Source organism: Merops nubicus, unplaced genomic scaffold (genome assembly GCF_000691845.1).
Source record: "Merops nubicus isolate BGI_N331 unplaced genomic scaffold, ASM69184v1 scaffold19817, whole genome shotgun sequence".
Taxonomy (NCBI): domain Eukaryota; kingdom Metazoa; phylum Chordata; class Aves; order Coraciiformes; family Meropidae; genus Merops; species Merops nubicus.
The window spans coordinates 7540-27695 of NW_008621230.1; the positions used below are offsets into that span (position 1 = coordinate 7540).

At 47.7% G+C, this 20156-nt stretch overlaps 1 protein-coding gene across 1 annotated transcript in view; it reads right to left on the minus strand.

Moving 5' to 3' along the window:
* Positions 1–20156, minus strand: part of TEAD4 (TEA domain family member 4) — a 41209-nt gene that overhangs the window by 5447 nt on the left and 15606 nt on the right. Inside the window, exons 2-8 of the mRNA XM_008944409.1 lie at positions 17286–17350; positions 16333–16395; positions 12704–12838; positions 11823–11866; positions 9730–9785; positions 8837–8967; positions 8270–8443 (exon numbers count right to left, since the gene is read on the minus strand). Coding sequence (XP_008942657.1) covers positions 8270–8443; positions 8837–8967; positions 9730–9785; positions 11823–11866; positions 12704–12838; positions 16333–16395; positions 17286–17350 — 668 coding nt within the window. The remainder of the gene's footprint in view (positions 1–8269; positions 8444–8836; positions 8968–9729; positions 9786–11822; positions 11867–12703; positions 12839–16332; positions 16396–17285; positions 17351–20156) is intronic.

Here is a 20156-nt window from a genome sequence, read left to right on the forward strand (position 1 = left end):
GCAGGGGGTGCAATGCCAACAGGACTGCACGGATGCCCTGGAGCACCTCAGTAACAAGTCCCCCTTTTCTGTGTCTGGCTGGGCTGGGACAGGGTTAGTTTTTCCCCTGGTGCTTTTCCTGGAGGGTGAGCAAGCAGCCTCCCAGTGCCCAGCTCCTGCCTGGGGCTGAACCCCCACACCTTGCCACACAAAACCTGTCTCTTCTCTGCCATGGAATAATACAGTTAGCTTATTTCTCCTAAGTAGCAATTTCACAAGAGGTTTAAGTCAATCTAGAAGGTGCCAGTCCAGTCTCCTCAGCTGCAGTGACAGAAGCTTGCTGCTGCCTTTGTGCCACCGTTAGCAACTGTGTAACTCTGGTCAGCCCCATGAGAGCTGACCCCAGCCAGAACAGGTTTTGGTGTGTTTGGTGAGCCAGTTTTCAAGCAGACCAGAAAGCTCACTTGGATCTCCACAGAACTGCAGGGCTGGGGAAGGCGAGAACACGCACCAAAGCTGAGGGCACAACGACTGCCTGTTTTCACAGCAACATATACTCAAGTTGGCTTCAACATCTGAGGAAACTGCACCTCAGGCTGTAGTTTTGTAACACCAGGCTGTTCCTGACACCAAGAGAGAGCAGTCTCACTGTCCCAGGCAGTTTGTACCTCCCCATTCCTCCTGTACTGACACAAATGGTTCTGCAGCTGTGTTACAGCTCTTAGGAGGAACTGCTCAGGGAGTTCTCAACAGGATCAGCTCCATGGCCCAGCTCAGAAGCACCTCTGTGTGTTCAGACAAAGAATGTGTGTCAGGAAGATGGGCAGCAATAAGGAAAGCAGGAGGCAGGACTGCTTCTTCTAGAGAACACTGGGTGTGGATAACTACAGCAGTAACTGGGAACCTGCTAGAAGCCACACTTGGTTGTCATTCCTTCCAGGTTGAAAGCTTTGCCCCTCACCAGTTGGGCTGGGCCATCCCTGTGCCACAGCACTCTCCAGCAGCTCCCATCACACAGAGCTGTCAGAGGAATTCATCCTTTTGCCCACAGTGATGCCAGAGGCACTAGCAGGAAAAGCAGCACATAATAATATGCAGTATTTTCATTCAGGCCAGTTCTCAGGGCTGTTAACTTGCCACGTCAGGCATGTGAAGGAGGAGGTGCTAAACCATCTCCCCGTTTATTTCAGAAAACTCAGTTCATTCTCCACGTTAGCACAATGCTGGGGCATTACTGCCCCTGTGCACATGGATCTCCACCTAGAGAAAAACGATCATCTGCAGCAGAGAAGTGATGTCACAGAGGATCCAAGCAAACAAACCAACGGAATCCAATTACCACGGGGCTGGGGTCTGGTTTGGTTTCTTTGTTTGTTTAAGTACAAACTCAGAAGCAAGGGAGAGACAGATTTAGGGTAGGCTTTTCATGAAGTACTGTGGGCAGTGCAGCTCCTTGCATATCTCCTAGAATAGCAGTTGTAGCATTCAGATAATTCCAGTGGGACAAAGATTCAATCCAGGCAAGATGACAGAATGCTGCAACGTTGACATCAACGCTGGCAGCACTGGGGATGGCCCTGGAGCTTCCACTCTGCTCACTCTGCTTTCAGTGGAGAGCAGAACAGCACAGTATTTAAACATATAATCACAAATCACACTTCAAAATGACTGTGTTGTTTCACACAGTTTCTGCAGAAATCCTTAACAGTTGTACCACCTTCACCAGAGGCTACAGACGAAAGTGCCTGTTTCAGAAGGGTCTGCCTTCTCCAGGACTCACCCTTTTAAGCAGAATCCCTTCTTCTGAAGTAGGGACAGATCTTCAGCCCTTGTGAACACACTTGGCCCTACATGTATAATACCTTCACAGCAGTTTACACCAGCTGTGCTCTCCTTCCTTTACATTTTCCTACATTTGTCATACCCTGCATATTATAAATTCAAGAGCATCCTCTCATTTATCAGGAGATACTCATACAAAGCTGGCAATTATTTTATTCTTATTTTGCTTCTCCTCAGAAGATAGCTTCATAAAAAAAAAAAAATCCAGCTGAACAGGTTCCCAGCTTCTCTTAACAACTTATCCCTTTGTGCCTCAGTTTTCTGCCTCCTCACTGAGCTGAACAGAAATCTGGGTATATGTGTTAAAACGTATCAGTAAACCAATATGGATTAAAAGCTTTTTTAAAAAGTAATTTTACATCGTTCAGATTTTCACCACAGAGGTAGTGATAACTTTTGCACAAGGCCTGGGAGCAACACCTGGAGGAAGAGTGGCAGCTTGTCCATGTTCCTGACTGCCCATGCGACGGGAGCGCGGCGCGGGGCTCCACCGGGGTCTGCACAGGAGGAAACGTGGGCACAGGCACTGACAGGAACAAGTCACAGGCTCAGGGTTCCACAGCTCAGGGTCCAAGCGAACTGTTACAGCCATGCCAAAGCCCTGCTATCAGTTTTTCCCTCCTATAGCCACGCGAGCCACGTCTGCACACAAAGATACAGGTACCAGAGAGCAGCAGTGCTGCTCCATTCCAGCTTAGGTTTTTATTGTTCCTGTGACACTCATTTACATGTCAATGCAACTAAGTGCATTGTTTATTTGACCCATCCTCCAATACTGTCTGAATAAAGATTACTGCCCTCCATTCTCCACAGAGGAAATAAACTAGCAGAGTCCTTCACAATATTGTTCATCTCTTTCTCTGGGGGGTGATAAACACAATGTACGGACTCAGTTCTGCTTTTCCAAAGACACTGTCCCACTGAGTCAAAAGAACAACAGCTCAAGGCTACAGAGGCTTGGTTGGGCCACTGATATGTCAACACAGCAGCAGCTCTCACTGCAGAACCAGGCAAACGCCCTCACAGTAAAGTTAAGGTTACGTTCCCCTAAACTCTTCATGGCACATTAAAAACTGAGTACAGCAACCATGAGGCAAAGCAGAAACGTGCCAGTTCCACTGCATGAGAACAGCTGCACTAGCCCCGAGAACCCACCCTGGGTACTTCCACAGTTTGACAAGTCTCCCATCAAAAAGACCAGACTAGAGTTTCACAGCTGGTTAACATCTAATTAATCAACACTAAACTATTTGGCAGTATGCAAAATTCTGGCAATACTGTTTGAATTAAGCAGTCATTGCCATTCACCAGCATTATGTGCACTTAAACTTCTGACAGCCCTGTTGCAGTGGAGCAACGGGGTCATCTTGGAACTCCCTGACCTTTACACTGCACCTTTTATTCCAAAGCACATCCCACACTATGGGAGGCTCAGATGTGTCTGAGGGTGATCAGTCAACACAAGCTGTGCACCCACCTCCTGCTGCCACCTCTGAGAGTCTCAGCCCCTAGACACAGGCACAGGAGTTCCAGCAGCAGCCAGCCGAGGGCTCCAGCTCCAGCTGCAGCTGCGGGGGGATGAGGCTGCAGCTCTCAGACAGACAGTGCTGGTCCCACAGTGAGGAGTTATTTACGTACCTGCAGCTGCTGGTTTCCACCCCCTGTGGCAGTTACTGCCTTCATACCAGAGATTATTTAGCACACACATATCTGCTCTTGAATAAACCAGATTGCAAATAATTCATCTAAACTGAAAATGGCAATTATGTACGTGAACAGGAAACCAAAGAAAACTCAGGAGTGGAACTCAAACCTGTTAGTTTCCCCTGCAAGGGAGATGATTTCCTCCTGAAGGGAGACAAGGCAGAAAACTGAGGAAGAACACTGTTACCTGCCATAGTCAAGTTAACCTCTGTGTGTCCACTGGACACCGAGCTAAATCATTAATGGATGCAGTTAAACTTCTCAGCATTGCATCAGGACAAAATCATGGCATCTCTAATTGCCAAAAGAGCTGGTGCTTTTAACTTAACACCCAAAAATGCTATGGGCTCCATGCCTAGGTTCCTGTGAGCTCCTTGGAGCACCTAGGCCAGCAGGACTCGAAACCACACTGCTGCCCTGTGGAACAGGACTCTTCCTTTCTCTTCACTGTCGGTCTCTTTCTCTGAAGATAACCTGGTGTCAAAGCACAACCACTCAGTGCAGAACATTCAGACCTCAGAGATGCAAGGGAACAACAGTGGCTATGACTCACAGGAAACTTATCTTCCCAGCACTTCATCAAGCAGCAGAGCCAACCTTCACTTTACAGGCTGTGAACACACAGACTTGTTCAACACCACTGCCCACAATTCTGATCTGAAGACTCCTCACTGGCAAATGCCAACAAGCCCAACAAGTGACACAACTCTTGAATACATTCCTTACCCCAGCCTAGAGAGCCAGAGGAGACAGTCAGGACTTAGGAAAGCCCATAGCCAATGGGCTGGTTGCCCTGCTCTCCAGGGCCCTATTAGCCACTGCCAGCAACATGGGGGGACTACAGCAGAGGGAGCAGCAGCACTCAGCTAGCTGGGTGGTGTCCAGAAATCAAAACAGCTGTTCTCCACCTCTTCCAGGGGAAAGGCAGAAGATCAAATAGATGAGGCACATTACAAACTAAAATCTGAGTTGTGAGCCACCACCTGGATCATACTCCTTTATCTGACAAACTCAGGGCTCTTGCTTTCTGTCCAAGAAGCTGTAGATGCAAGAAGCTGTGCACACTCCAGCACAGCAGCAACCTGATGTGCTTGGGATGCATTCAACGTACTGTGCAAGTTCAGCATGGATAACATACTGTCTACAGCTTGCTTGATGACTTCCAAACATGCTGAAACCACAATCACTGAGCTATCTGTGACCTAGCACATCTCAAACATCTACATACGGCATGCAAGAGTGGAACTGTGGGTTTTGGGGGAAAGGTCTGAGATTTCCTCCTTTCCAGAGAAGTAAGCAGAATTTTTAAATACTTACAACATTTCTAGATGGAAGAGAAGGGATTTGTTCAGAGAAGGGTATAGGAACCCTCAACAAGCTACTACTACCTTTTTTTTTTTTTTAATCATATTGGTCTAAATCTCTTGGGAGCTCTGCTGAGTTTGAGCCCATCACTCAACTTCTGCAACCCAAAAAAATAAAGATAAAATTTGGCATTGTGCACTGTGCACTCTCCTGAGCATACGTCAGCCCAAGACTTTTCTCTGATCTTTGGTGGGAGCGAGTTTCCCAACTGATTACCAAGAGAGGCCTCATTCCCATGAGGATGAGGCTGTGAATGAAAATCTATCTGAAACTCTTTGCAGAGGGAAATGTGACCTTTGAGAATCAGTCTTCACCTCACCTGAGGTTTTGAAAAGCAATGAGTGGGCAGGAGTCCAAACAGCATTAAATGCTGTGAGAAGCCATAGCTTGCTGAGATCTTGCACACAGGTCCCACATGGTCAATGGAAAGGCAAGTGTTGAACAATTCTTTAAGCACAGTCCAAAACTTGTGCCTCTGCAGCTTCAGTCTCCACGAAAGGGAGGAGGGGAGAGTTTCTGAGCTGGACAAAGACAGCAGAAGGCTTTGCCAACAGTATGGTAGCTGCAGCTTAGCCAGCCCCCCAGAACAGTGTTATTCTGACACTCAGCAGAGAGATTTCCTCAGCAGCTCAGTCTCTCAGTCTGCTCTCTACACTGCTGAGCACTGTGGGGAATGACTTTGGTGAAAGAACTGCCAGGAACAGGGTGTCCTTACATGCTGTAGGAACTGTTAGGTTGTGGTGCTGGTGACTGCAGGTGAAGTTACTGGCTGTCAGATCCATTCTCACAAAAAATGTGCAAAGACCATGCAAATCTCTGTTGCTAGCTGCTGTCTTGCTTGCTCTCAGGAGTGCCAAGGACAGAATAGACATGGAGACCAAACTACCACCTCCTTGCTCTCCAAGCAGTTCCTGCCAGGGCAGGGCTGGAGGCACACACAGTCAGCAGGGCAGGGTGCCAAGGGGAGTTTGCACCACTGATGCTCTGACAGAATTTGCTTGGGACAGGAGAGAAGCCAAGTCCAGGGCAAGTCTTCAGCCCACCCCTTCAGCCACTTCCACAAGAGAAGAATTCATTTACTGGCAAGAAATCACTGAGTGATTTGACTAGTCCAGTTTGCCTGTCACAGGGGAGAAGAGATGACTACATCTACTCACACTGGCAGCAAAGGTCTCCCCCAGCAACCCCCTGATCTGCCCCTCTGCAGGTGCCTGCTCTGGACAAGCACTGCCTGCCCTCAACTCCTGCTTTGCCATTCTCCTTCCACCTTCCACTCAGAGAGTGCCCTACTTCTGAAAGCCTCAAGATGTGAGTGCACCATCCTAGTAATGTGCAGAGCCCCGAGAACGCCTCTTCCCCACACTATTAATAGCGGGGCAGGAGGGGCTGAGGGAGAGCCAGGGGACAGGTGGCAGGGATAGCATTACAGGGGACAGGAGCAGGGCTGCCCCTGCCCGGGGGTGAGCCTGGGGTCTCAGTCATTGTCGTGTGCTGGAATGCACTTGGAGCACAGAGAAATGTCACACAGATGTCACACGCAGCCTGCCAACCCGAGCCCAGGGGTCAGCTCACTGTGCCAACTGCCCATGCCCAAACCACACAGGAGCTGCTTACGTTTCAAACTGATCAACTGTTAACTCTTGGTTATGGCATAAAGAGTTTAAAGCCCCATCGAGCAAACATGGGCACCTCTTCCTCAGTCACACAGCCCTCCAGTGCTAGGAGCAAAACACCTCAAGCCCAGTGCCTAGTGCCAGGCTTCTGGTGCTCCACAGAGCACCTGGGGTGCTCAGCACCTAGTGCAGCAATGGCAGGTTCCTGCCTCAGGTTCTTCAAGCTTAAAACTACACATGACATCTCCCTCCAAGCTCTTCCTTGGGGCTCCCTTAACTTCCAGACCACTGCAGTTACACCACACAGAAGCCAGTGCTCTTCACCTTAACACCAAGTTTCCTGGGATCCCCACAGCAGGAGCTCTTGCAGCTCCTACTTTTCCAAAGATCCTTCCTTAGGAGCTGTCCCCTCTTAGCCTTTTCCCTCTCTTTGGTCAGTCACATCAGACTTCTGTTTCTTTTTCCAGACAGTTCTTAGCAGGGCAATCACTACCTAGGGTTTGTCATGGGATACACTTTTCCAGCAAGCTGCTGCTGTTTCTCCTCCATAGAGACTCTTTCACTTTTTGTTCCAGCCTTCCCAAGCAGGTTTTGCTGCACTCTGACAGACGCTGACCCATGAGCAGCTTACTTCAGTAGCACAGTCTGTGGTGAGTAAAGTTGTCACCAGCAACTCACCCTCTAGGTTTCAGACATTTCAACAGCAGACCCTGAGCCAGCTGAGGCTTGGGACAGCCAGGAGCTGCATTTCAAGGCACTCAAGTCAACTCTTCCTTCTGAACCCACAGTTAAGAGGCTGTCCAGTGCCAGTTTGTTAAAAGGCCATGAGACAGGAAAGCTCATTTCTCATCAACTCACTCCTGACCTGGGGTTGAATTATAAGTAGCAAACTCAAGGTGAAAGGCTTCAAATCCTACTGCACATTCCCTCAGACATCTAGTGGGCAAGTGCCCCAAGCTGCTGCTATTTTTAGTCTTGCAATACCTATGATAATAACAAAATAGCTATTTAAATCGATTTTTAAGAATTTGATAAATTTAACTTAATAAATAATATTAATTATAACTGGATTAATTTAATAAATGAAATAATTATCTAAATACATTTTAAAATAAAATACCTACATCAAAATAACCATTTTATTTGTACCCTGCAGCACAAGGGCACAGTTTTGCAAATTTCATCTAACTTACAGCAACCCGAATTGAGCGAGTGGGCTATTGCTGGGCTGGTTTCTGCCAACGTACCAGAAGCCATTTCAGTTACATAATCCAATTTCATTTTATGTCTGGCTCATCTTTTGTTTGTCTTTGTGCCCCCAGTAAACATGCATCTCTAAGTTATTAGTACCTGAATAACACAAAATGCAGCTAACGAGATGAAGAGGAGACGGGAAACTGCCCCTGACTGAGAAGTGACTCAGCGCTGAGAGAAGTGAACACACGAGAGTGCACAGAACAGTCTCCTCTCAGTTCTGCTCCTATACATAAATAAAAATTGTTAAGGGCCCAAGACACCATCAGCAAATCAACCTCCAGCCAGCAGTCAAGAACAAACCCAGGGCTGGCCCTGTGGAAGGGACATCTTGCTCCAGGGGGGAAGGAGCATCTCCTGCAGCCGAGGCAGGAGCTGCAGTGGCAGCGGTGGCTGTACCACACAGGGCACATCTCCTGGGACGTGGCAGCCCTCCAACAGCCAGCAGGGCCACTGCTTCTGAGGGGAGACCTGCACAGAACACAGGCACCCTTCAGGGGTCCTTCCCTTACCCAGAACTTGACAAGGAAGAAGGCATTAGCCGGCCCCCTTTCGAAGAGCTCCTTCAGGCCCCCCTTCTTCTCGGGGAACTTGTCGTAGATCTGCCGGATGTCCACTGCCTCGAGGTAGGGGTCACTGCAGCTGGGGCTGGACTGCCCAATGTGCACAAACAGGTGTTTGTTATACTGCAGGAGGAGAAACGTGGAATTAGGAACAGTTCAGTGCCGTTCAGCTCATACTGAACATGCATGGTCCTTCACAGAATGTGAAGTGACGTCACTGGAAGTCACTGAAGATCTGACAGCACCTTCTGAAAGAGCAGAAGTATTAGCAGAAATGTCTCTGCTGGTAGCAGCTCATGGTGATCTCTCCTTCCTATCAATACACCCATGCTTCTTGCCTCTTCTGAAACATTACTACTGTTTTTTTTTCCTATTTTCACTCCTAAATCATTGCTTCGTGCTGCTGCTGTATAACTTGAAATAACCTGAGATAGCTAATATAACATATCCACGATGAACAGGAGCTACCTGAAGATGAAAAGTTAGTGAGGGATGGGAGCCAGGCATGTATCTTACTGTGTCTTGGTCTTGTTGTTGTTCCAAGAATGCAGAGAATTCTAACATCCAAAGTTTGGAGCTAGCAACCCGTCGTCCTTGCCAGGCTGGTGCTGATGGGGAAGGCGAGAGGCCAGCAGGAGACTCAAACCCTAAGCACACAGGATTTATGGAACAAGATTTAGGAAAGGAAAAGTTGGTAACAGCTTTCCAATAAAGCATCTGTTGTTAAAGCTGATTACATTTTCTTATGACTTCAACCATCATGCAAAAATATCATTCAGAAGGTCTTCACTCTCCCTGTGACCTAAGTGGTTTGTCAGCTGCCCTCTGAGCGAGCAGTCAGGGTTCATACTGATGCAGGAGACAACCTGCCTGGTTTGGACACCAGAGGAAACCATTCAGCAACTTTAAGAGGACCTGGACTGAGCCCTAAATGAGCACTGAAACTGGTTTAATAGCAGAATGAAGCATCACTGTTGACCATTCCCCCCTCAAAATGGGGACATGGAGAAATAAAAAACATTTGTTGTTGCACTTAATGGGAAATTGGGAAGGCAATCATGTTACCATGGAAAAGAGTGGTCTCCTACATACAGCATGGTGGGAGAACAACTGAGATGTCTAAACTCCTATTTATGCTGAGCCAGGAGGAAAAGAAACCCCAAAACAATCAACAGAAACCAGGAAAAAATAATGTGTTTTTTTTTAACCAAACAAAATTAAAAAGCTTCATCTTTCTCAGTAAAAGGATGGAAACAAATGATAAGGGAAATTAATTATTTTTCAGCTTACTGAAATGTTTGAATAGGTAATTTTTTTTTTTAATAAAGAATTTTAAACCTTTTAAAGTGTGTAGTAGATTTGAAGTTACAATGTAATTTCAGAGAAAGGAACTGCATTTGCTTACCTACCTGGCAATGGCAGCGGAGGCTGTACAGCATACGGTTGCTGAGAAAAAGGCTTCACACTACAGAAGTACACACAGATAGATGGTTAACAAAAAACAAACCAAAAAACCAAAACTCACAAAAAAACACAAAGACCGAAAAAAGAACGAAAAAACCAAAAAGGATTCTGAACTAACTGTTTGCACAGAAGAGATCAAGTGTGTCTGCTGAGGGAGTGAGTGATAGGTCTTTGGGAAATCATCTTTCTGTGTGGGCAAGGGAGGCTCATGGAGAAAGACTCAAAAACCAGTAAGGGGCCAGGGCTGGGCTCAGTAAGGTTTCCTGGCAGGCTTCTCCCTGCAGACTTGTTACTCAGAGATCCTTGTCAGCCCATTAACACACTGGTGTCCTCCTCTCCTTCCAGCCACAGACAGGTCTGTAGGATGCCCGTGGGCACAGGGCTGCACTGGTGTCTCTCTGGACCCCCAGGCCCAGACTCAGAGACGTCCAGCCCCCACGGCTGATCCCAGCTTTCAAGGCTGCTCAGCTCCATTTCAACAGCACTGTGAGAAAAATCAGGATCTGAAGATGCCATCTGACATCAGGGGTGGCAGACAGCTCAAGCTTCTAAAAGAACCTCTTGCACTGACGCTTCCTCATTCACTTTCAGGGTAAATAAAAAGTAGATTTTATGCCTTTCTCTTAGGATGACTTCCATTCTTTTACTAGCGATTTTTCCCCACAAGCTTCTTAATAGTATCTGTTCCCTGATCTACTCCACAGACATCAGCAATAGCACCTCAGGAGAGCAGGAATACACGGCTCGGGTGAGCAACAGTCCCCCAGTGACTTCCAGTCTTTAACATGGCTCCTGTTAGGTTATGGGATACAAAGTGTCTCTCCACATGACCAGAGGAGCAGAGGAACACTGACAGACAGAGCAACCTGAACAATACTCTGACACAACCACACCCAGTGACACCACTGGTGAACAACCAGCCCAACCACCACCAAAGGCCATCTCCACACTGGGGCAGGTGAGCCCCTGGCAGGGCTGTCCCAGCACAGGCTGCATCCCCACTGCTCAGGTGGGAAACCAACACAGTGACCCACGGGATCCCTCTGCCAGTGCAGTCTGTTCTCTCTCCTCATTAAGTTCTATTTCTAATTGTTTTCCTGAGGGAGGACCTCTCAGGTCTCTGCCTGTACCTGTTTCTGGAGTGCCAGCAGCAAGTGAGGGTGTGAGCACTGGTGATCACCCAGCCAGGCCAGCCAGCAGGTGCCTGGTTTGGGAGCTGGCTCTGTGTGTCTCCAGGATGCCTTCAGAGACACCAGGAGTCTCAGGCACACGGCAGCGAGTGTGGGTCTGTTAGTCAGCCCAAGGAGGAGGGGGGGGTGTTTATCTGTGGGATGCCAAGCAGGGAAAGTGAAGATCCAGCTCCTGGGCAGACGGGTCTCTAAGCCCAGGTACCCCGAGATTCACAGCGTGTGTCCTGTCTGGCTGCCTGTGGCCTCCAGGGCTGACCTGCCAGGGCTGCAGCACACAGGAGACAGGGGGTCCCTGAGCACAGCACACGTGTACTCCCACTGCCAGCCTTCACCCGCAGCTCCCACGGGTGCTGGTGCTGGCTGTAGCTGTGCGAGTGCTGAGCACTGTCTGTGCTGTTCTGTGTGGCCAGCTCTGTCTGTCTGTCTGCCTGTTTGCAGTGCAGATGGATATTCATGTCTGCTTCCTGGGAGTACATGCTCATCCTCACTACTGGTGGAACTTGGGAGCATGGAGCTGCAGCACCTTCACCCCAACAGGCTGCTAGACTCAGCAGCTCCCTAGAACAACCCATACTGGGCTGCTTGAGTCATGGGAAGCATTAAAGGGACGTAATCCATGGTGAAGGTTCCCTATGAAGACATAGGGTTTTATCTATTTAGGATTCTCTCATGACTCTCTGTCTTCAACCATGGGCCTTAAGTCTCAGATCCACAGTCAGGAAAGCTGCTTGAGAGCAAAGTTTACATTACCTTAGCATTTTATAAATCTTGTAATAGCTAATGGTGTTTCTCAAGCAGCATGCAGGAAGCAGCAGAAGCAGCTGCTTTGGACATGAAAGAATACTCACTCTTGGGAAGATCCAGCTTGGCCTGGCAAAGGTCCTTGCCAAAACTGCAAGAGAACAACACACAGGCAAGAGTCACCACTCGCAGGACAGATGAAAAGTGAGGCTTCCTCCTTTCTGAGGAAAGGACCTGCAAGCTCCTTTAAAGATGTGACTGAGTTATACTTCTTTCTGTAGTCATGGTTTCATCCCTGTGAAGGTGCTGACTGGTCTTTGTTTTCCTTCTACATGTTACTACTAGTGACACATGCAAGCAACTGACCCCACAGTGGGTTTTAGTTTTAAACACTATGTTTGCACCCTGTGCCTCCCTCTCCAAAGCTTTAAGGATGCTTACTTCCTTAGAGGCACCACTTCCCCCAGAAGAGCTTCACAGGACAATTTTGGCAGAATCAATGCTCAGCAAAAGCTCACAAGGTCCAGCTCAAAGGTTAGGGGATGCTGACAGGCTTCCTATATTAAGGATTTTATATAAGGCCATCAATTTGTGATCTAAGCAGTCCAGAAGAGTGAATTATAAGCTTGAGAAAGAGTCCGGATGACCCAAATGGTTTTAATCCAACAAGATCCTGGACTAAGAAAGTGATACAGACACCTAAATTTATTTCAGGCAGTTGAAAGCCCAAAGGATCCAATTGCTCCCTCATTTCTGTCATTAACAGAGAAAAAAACCACAAAACTTTTAGTGAAACTGTTGTTTTACATCACTGCGAACAAAGAAACAGACCCAAACTGTTGAAGCCATATGACAAAATTGTTCTACAAAGACAATGCCCTTTGGCCCATTCTTTCTGATGTGCTCAGAGTCTTCCTGAGCAGGTTCCAACACCCTTTCAGATACTCAAGTGTCTTCAGCCCAGCTGCCCAGACCCTGATTCACTCACCCCAGAAACAGCAGGGTAGGCTGGCCGAGGGAGACCAGGCAAGGCCATTTTACTGTGGAAGGCAGTTGCAGAGATAATCTGGGCAGATGACATCGTAGCCATACTCTGCATGGCTTTATCTTTAGCTGCCTGGTCCTATGGGGAAGAGTGGAAACAGGAAAAAAAAAACAACAGAATTATTAGAATGATAAACAAGTTGCCTGGTCTAATGCTGCATAACCAGGCTTCTCATCAGCTGCCTTGCAGAGAAGCAGCTCTGAAAACCTGAGCAGCAGACTCATCAATAACTGCCCTAAGAGCTTCAGAAGCACGTTATTCCTTCATCCATCACTGTAGCTTGTCATCATCACTGCAGACAGACTACCTCAGACTGGGGCTGCATTAGTCTCAGGTACAGTTGATGATTTTATTCCCATCCCTGGGAAAATGGGAAATCCCCCAGACTATTAAATCTCCCAGGGCACATATGCAAGAACATTCCTGTGTGTATTTCAAGAGGGCTGTGGGATTGCACATACTTTACAGGCAATGGCAGTGCAACAAGTGTAGGTTAAGAACAAATAACATTCTTCATTTCTTTCTCCAAGGAAAATATAGGCAAAGAGCAGCACTTTCCCACATTCTGTCCTTCCTCCTACATCCCCTACAATTAGTCTTCAACCCTCAAACACTCCACATTTATCTGTGACATAATGGCAATGCCACAGACCAATCCATGGCTCGGGTAAGCTGCTGGAAGAGGTAAGCTCTTGTCTTCAGGAACTGCATTCACTGGACTGCACTAAGTTCTCACCCCTGGGTCTCCATTCTCTCCAACCTCTCCACTTACTGTAAGGATTTCTTGAGCTCAAAGCCCAGAAATTCTGATGTGTCTAACAGAAAAAAAAAAATGGAGAAAGCATAACAAAAGCTCAAGAATAAATGATAATGCTTAAGTGGGATGGTCAGCAGCAATGGCAAACTCACCTCTCTGCTTTTTCACAGGATCTGTGAATCCTGCTAGTACTGCTCACGTGAATGGAAGGGAAATGTTTTAATTGCTGAGAAAGTTCCTAAGATGCTCCAAAGCTATGGGAAAGGTTTTCAGAATCCAGTTTAAATAATGCTTTAGGGAATACTTTAAGGATTACCTACAACATTTTTTAAAGGTAAGGATTCATCTCTCTCTTTTTTTTGTTTTGTCTGTGAGGACCATTCCCCAGCTGCCATTGCAGAATATTTTCCTCCCTTCACTCCCTCACTGGAAAAATTGGTATTTGTCTACCTGAGCTTATACATGAGTGAGGAAGACATTTACTTCTGGAAGTATTAGAGTAAAAAAAAAAATTGAAAAATTAAGAAGTGAAAAGATTTCACCTATTAACCTCTGTTGTGTTGGTTTGGTTTGGTTTTTTTTTAAATGCCTGACATACTGCTGGAAAGAGCATGTGTTTGTAAAGAGATCTCCTTTCTCTTTTGGCTAAAAGTTCTGCATTCACTTGTATCGTGTTTCCAATGTGGAAAAAAAATAAAATTAAGAAAAAAAAATCTTTCACCAAACATTTGCATTTTCTTTTACTATTCTCAAAACACACAATAACAATAACACCACCACAATAGCCCTCTTTTTCTTTGGTGCAGGTGATATCTGCTGGCCACCCAGGATATGGAAAACTACTGATTTCTATAAAGAGATTTCTCCCCAAGCTCTACCCTGCTCTGCCACCTCTGCTTTAGGCACAGTGTGCACTTAGAGAAGACATCCCAGCTTGTTTGGAGACAGCAGTGTTACAGTAATAGCCCTGAAAAACCAGCATGTAGCTGCTCTGATCTCTGGGATATGACTGAAAACACACTTGCTATGGAAAATGGACAGTGGCAGAAGAAAAGAGCTGTCAGGAGGAACTTGGAGGACAGGCAGCAGCTTCTGTCATTTCTCTTCCTTGCTCTACAAACTGACTGGCAAAAGCAGCGAGCTGGTCCAGTGCCACAGGTGCCTCTGCAGGCAGCAGGGAGTCTGGGACTGGGAACGTTTGCTGCAGGTGCTGGGCAGAGCTCACAGCACGGCTTGGGGTGCTGTAAGAGAGCCACCAGTGGCTCCATGAGACACCTTCATCCCCTGAGAACAGAGGCAGCCACCAGGCTCCTCTGACTGGCTTTCCAACCCTGCCAAATCCCAGAGCTGTGACACACAAGGAACAGAGTCAAGGTGACAGATCTAAGCAGAGGATATAATCTTTGAACACCCCGGGCAGTTGTTGCTCCCTACTTCTTCTAACTTGCCCCCCAAGCAGGCCTCCAGCTGGACTGGCCACTCACCACACCTCTCAAGCCCAGGCAGCCCTGCCCAGAAGCACTGAACTCGTTGTAATCTCTGGCTCGTTGTCTCTGTCAGAGCAGCTGGAAACAGGAGGCCAATGACAGCCACACCATCAGTGGGATGGGGGTGCAGTCACAGCTCAGAGGCAAGCTCTGGTTGCACCAGAAACTCATGCACTTCAGCTCTCGTCAAGGCTGGGTGCCCACAGCTCACTAGAGAGTCTACTTCTCCTGGTGCTCACCATGAGCTGCACAGCCAGCCAAGAACCACCAGCTACCAGCTGCCCACTCCACAGCCAGGCCTGGACTGTCACCTCACTGTCACCTGAGGCATGGAAGACCAGGGAAGCAAACACTTCCCTCCAGAGCACTTACTGCCACACCACACCAGGAAGGTCAGCAGGCACTCTCCTTCTCCCACTGCCTGGGTGACACAAGGAGTGCAGCTCACACCCTGCCCGGCCAGCCCCTTCTGGATGGCTCACACTCTAACAGGGGACACCTTCTTGTGCAATTGCCTCCTATCAACTTGGCCTGCTTGACATTTCTGGCAGTTGAGACTCAGCACATCTCCCTGCCTCAAATCTGAGTGGAAACCAATGTCAGGAGGTATCAGGTCATTAGCACGACCTCAGAACTCTTCCTAGAGAATGGAAGAAACAGATTTGTTCAAGCAAGCAGTCAACCTTTTCCTTCCTCATTGGCCCAGGCCTCTTCAAAGCAGGTCTGAAATAATGAGAGGCAAAGCCTATTCAGCTGGTACCATCTTACCTGAGAAGATGTCATCTGGCTCTAGTGCTTCCTCTCAATGGCTATGCCAACTCAGACCACTTTCTCATGGACAACTCCACATCACTGCCACTAGCAGAGGTGGAACTAGGGCTGCAGTATCTGTACAGGTGCCCTTTCCCAAAGCTGCCACACCACCAGGGACTGGCAGCTGGTCAGCATCTCTGACAAACCCCTCTTTCTCAGGTAAACACTTTTTGCATGCTCCCAAGTCTAGGAGCCTTTCAGACTTGGATAACAGCAGCATAAACCAGAGGTAGAAATCAGACACCTGAAGTTTAAAGTTATGGTTTCTTTATTCTTTAAACAGGATTACTGAAGTATTGGTGTGCAGATTAACGTCACTGCTAAAGCCTGTGGACCACACAGAGGGGGGCAGAAAGTAGAAGCCCCACCTGCAGGGAGAAGCAGACAAGATAAGTAACCCTAAGATTCACCAATGAGGTATTCCACCCCATATCCTTCATATCCAGTAAAATATCTAACGTGCAGTACCATGAATTTTGTGGTAAGTTAAAGGACACCTATCATACCTATCCTACCTTGAGCTTGGCTTGGATCTCTCTAGCCTTCCGCCTTGCCAGGACCTGGATGTGACTGGACACCTGCATTGAAAGACAAAACTCATTGTTATTCCAGATGAGCAGTTGGTAGCTGCTTGCAAAAAAAAACATACTTTAGGCACCCTGTGAAACAAAGAATGATTTAGTGTTGATTGGGGGGGAATAGACCAATAAGATGCTTTTCTGAACATAACTTAATTGTCATGAAATGAGGAGGGGGACCAGCAAAGATGGGCCATTTAAGGCCTTTTCCAATTAAAATGGCTTTGTCAAGACAGAGACATCCTTTAAAACTAAAGAACCCATCCTTAAATCTAGGGACTGAAGGTTCTTATCCCTCTGCTTCCCATCTTGGCCTCCTCCTGGGAGAAGGGAAACATGTTCCATATGCCTGGCCACTACATAATGACTCTCAGAACTTCCCCATGTCAAACGTGGGCTGAGATGCATCACAGAATAATTTAGGTTGGAAGGAACTCTGGATGGCAACTGCCAACCCCCTATTCAAATCAGATCCAGGTTTCTCAGTGCTTTGGCCAGCATAGCCTGGACTGTCACTCCTAAATTACAAAGATCCTTTTTTCATCTCATGGGCCAGGTATTTTCAAAATCACCATTGCTGTCCATCTCCCTGTGCTGAACAAAGTCTCTCCATACATAGAACCACTGAAGTTCACCAAAACGTTCATTGGTAGTCCAAACAAAACCCACACTCTGTTAAAGAGTGGAAAGATGTCATAATGTAGCTGGGTTTATAGCCCTGCTGCAGAACGCCTGAGCTGACCCTGCCCGTCGTTCTCAGCCAGCCCAGCACAACAGCCCCTTTCCAGCAAAGCCAGGAGCAGCAGGGGAGCAAAGGGGGTTTGTTCTCGTGAGCCCCCGTGGGGCGCAGGGGCCCGAAGAGGCCGATGGCACCAGGAGCTCAGACCCACCTGCTTCCTCGTGCGTGTCTTCCCAGTCCTCAGCTTGATGTAGCGAGCGATGAGCTCATTGCGTCCTGCAACGGGGGAACAGGGCGAGTGAGGTCAGAAACCTGGCACCCCAGGGGAGAGATGCACAGGGGGACAGAGACACAGCCTCCCTCACACCACCCTCTGCCTCACAAAGGGACTCACTCGTTCACATGGGAGAGGCCTGAGCTTTAGGAACAGAGTTTTGGGCTGCAAGTTCTATTTCCCACCTTGCATCTGTACAGCTTAAAATGACCAAGAAAAAGGAGAGTCATATGCTTTGCTTAGTCATTACAGTGCTGTAGTGTGTAGAAGCTGTAGTCATGGATCAACATTGTCAGCACAAAGAAGAAAAAGGAAAGCCACTCACTCTAAACCATTCAGAAAAGCCAGAAGGAAGACCCAGGCAATAACAGGCCAGTCGGCCTCACCTCAGTCCCTGGGAGGTGATGGAGCATGTAATCCTGGAAACCACTTCCAGACAGATGAAGGACAAGAAGGTAAATATAAATAATTGTGAACAGTGCACATGGGAAACCATGCCTAACCAACCTGACAGCTGCTACAGGGAGGTGCCTAGCTGGGTGGGTGAGTACTGAGCTGCATGTCCTGTGGCTCTAGGAAGGCTTCTCCTAACATCCTCACAGGCATCCTGACAACACGTGGGTTAGAGGAACGAACAAGCAGGTGGAGAGGAAACTGGCTGAATGGATGGGGTCTGGGCTGACAAGCTGAAGATGAGGCAGCAATGCACCCTCGTGGCAATGAGGGCAAACCTTACCCCAGGCTGCACTGGGAGGATTGCTGACAACAGGTCACAGGAGGTGACCACTGACCCCCACTCAGCACTGCTGAGGCAGTGTCTGCAGTACTGTGTCCAGGTCCAGGTCCTTGGCACAAGAAAGATGGGGACACACTGGGGCTAGAGAATCTTTCCTATGAGGAGAGGCTGAGAGAGCTGGAACCATTCAGCCTAGAAAAGACTTGGGGGCAGTTTTTATCAGTGTGTGTAAGTACCTGACAGGAGGCAGTGAAGAGGGAGCCAGACTCCTTTCAACAGCTCCCAGGGACAGCACCAGAAACAACAGGCACAAACTAAACCAGAAAGTTCTGTCTGGAAAAAAACACAGTGGAAAAAAAGAGGAAAAAGCACCAACTTCTTTACTGCAAGGGTGGTCAAACACTAGCATAGGCTGCCCAGAAAGGTTGTAGAGTCTATCCTTGGAAGACACTCAAAGCCTGACTGGACACAGTCCTGGGAAACTGCACTAGCTGGCACTGCTTGTGCAGTGCCACCAGCCCAGGCAATGCGACGAGATCCCTGCCAGCCCAGATGAGTCCATCACACAACCAACCAACAATGAGAGCATATGGAAACAGGTACAGACAACTGATCAGGGTCACAGGACACAGTGAATTAAAAGTGTTTTCATGCTCTTGCAGGCATCCTCCCCCCAAAAAAAAAGGAGCACTCTTCAGAAGACATGGAGAAGGAAGTTTGCTGTTGTGGGAGACTGGGGAACTCCCATAAACAGGGAGGTGGAGCCCTGGCTGGGAGAGGTGAGGGAATCCTTCTCCAGTCATGGAACAAGCATACACTGCAGACTCTGAAGACAGTTTGGTTTTACATCTCAATTTTCAGAGATGGCACAGTGACTTTATGCCCTTCAGGGCCACGGGAAATGAAGACAAGTAGCTCCATGTTCAGTGTGAGAGCAGGAGGCAGTGAGAGATGCCAAGGTCACGGTGCCAGCCGAGGGGAACGGTCCTGACGGCGACACCACGGGAGCGGTAACGGAGCGTGAAGCTACAGGGGTCACAGGTACAAACTCTGAAACTGCTTGCAAGGAGAGAAGCCATACAAGACTCAGGTCCAGGATTTAAAAATCTGGAAGAGAAGCAGAGAATGCTGAGCTACCGACAACTTCAGGGAGCTTAGACCCAGGTCACAGCTAGCACCACAGAACTGGCTGAGAGTGGACATCAAGACATGAGGCAGACTATGCAGGTTCCATACCCTGGTTCCTGTGTATCAAATACAAGCAGACACAGATCTTTTTCTCTTCCTGGAGATGGAGGAATAAAAAGCAGCAACAGAAGAGCAGCAGCTACACATCTGACAGAAAGAGCAGGCTCTGCACTGTGGTGAACACACCAGTAGTGATACGGCAGCTCGGTCAAAAGCTGGGAGTGGGAAGTGCAAGGCTGTGAGATATCTTATATGGCTGCAAGTGTTTGAGGAATGAATAAATAATGAACTGGGAAGCAAAACCACAACTCTTGTGGAGTTTATTAAAAAAAAATACGTATAAAAATCCAGTACTCTCTATGGAAAGTTTATGAGCTGAAGGGAGAACTCGTACATTAGGACGTTACAAACATCAAAAAAGCAAGCAGTGAAAATAGATTGTTTAGTATTCCAGTAGTAATATTCCAGTAGTTTACTATTCCATTAAAAAGTTGTAATGTTTTTATTTTAAACCCAGAAAAATATGAATGCAAGGAAAGACTCTATGCTAGAGACTGAGCACCCAACCCTTTAGGAAAGGGCTGGCAAGGCTCCCAATGCCATCTGTTTCTGGAACAGAACTTAAATGTCCATGACTGCTTTTAGGCCAGGTTCATGAAACACAACCAAAGCACACACAACGATAGGATAGCATTTTACATTTACAGGTGTTAATTTTTTCTTAAAGGTATAAGCTCTCCTTATTCCCCTGGAGGAAGAATCAGATCTGTAGCTGAGAAAAGAAAAAAGCTCCAGCTCCTCTATACACAAATGAGGAACTATTTCTGTGCCAGAAACACAATGCCCAGCACGTAGCCATTGAGCTCTTCAGTTCTCAGCTTCAG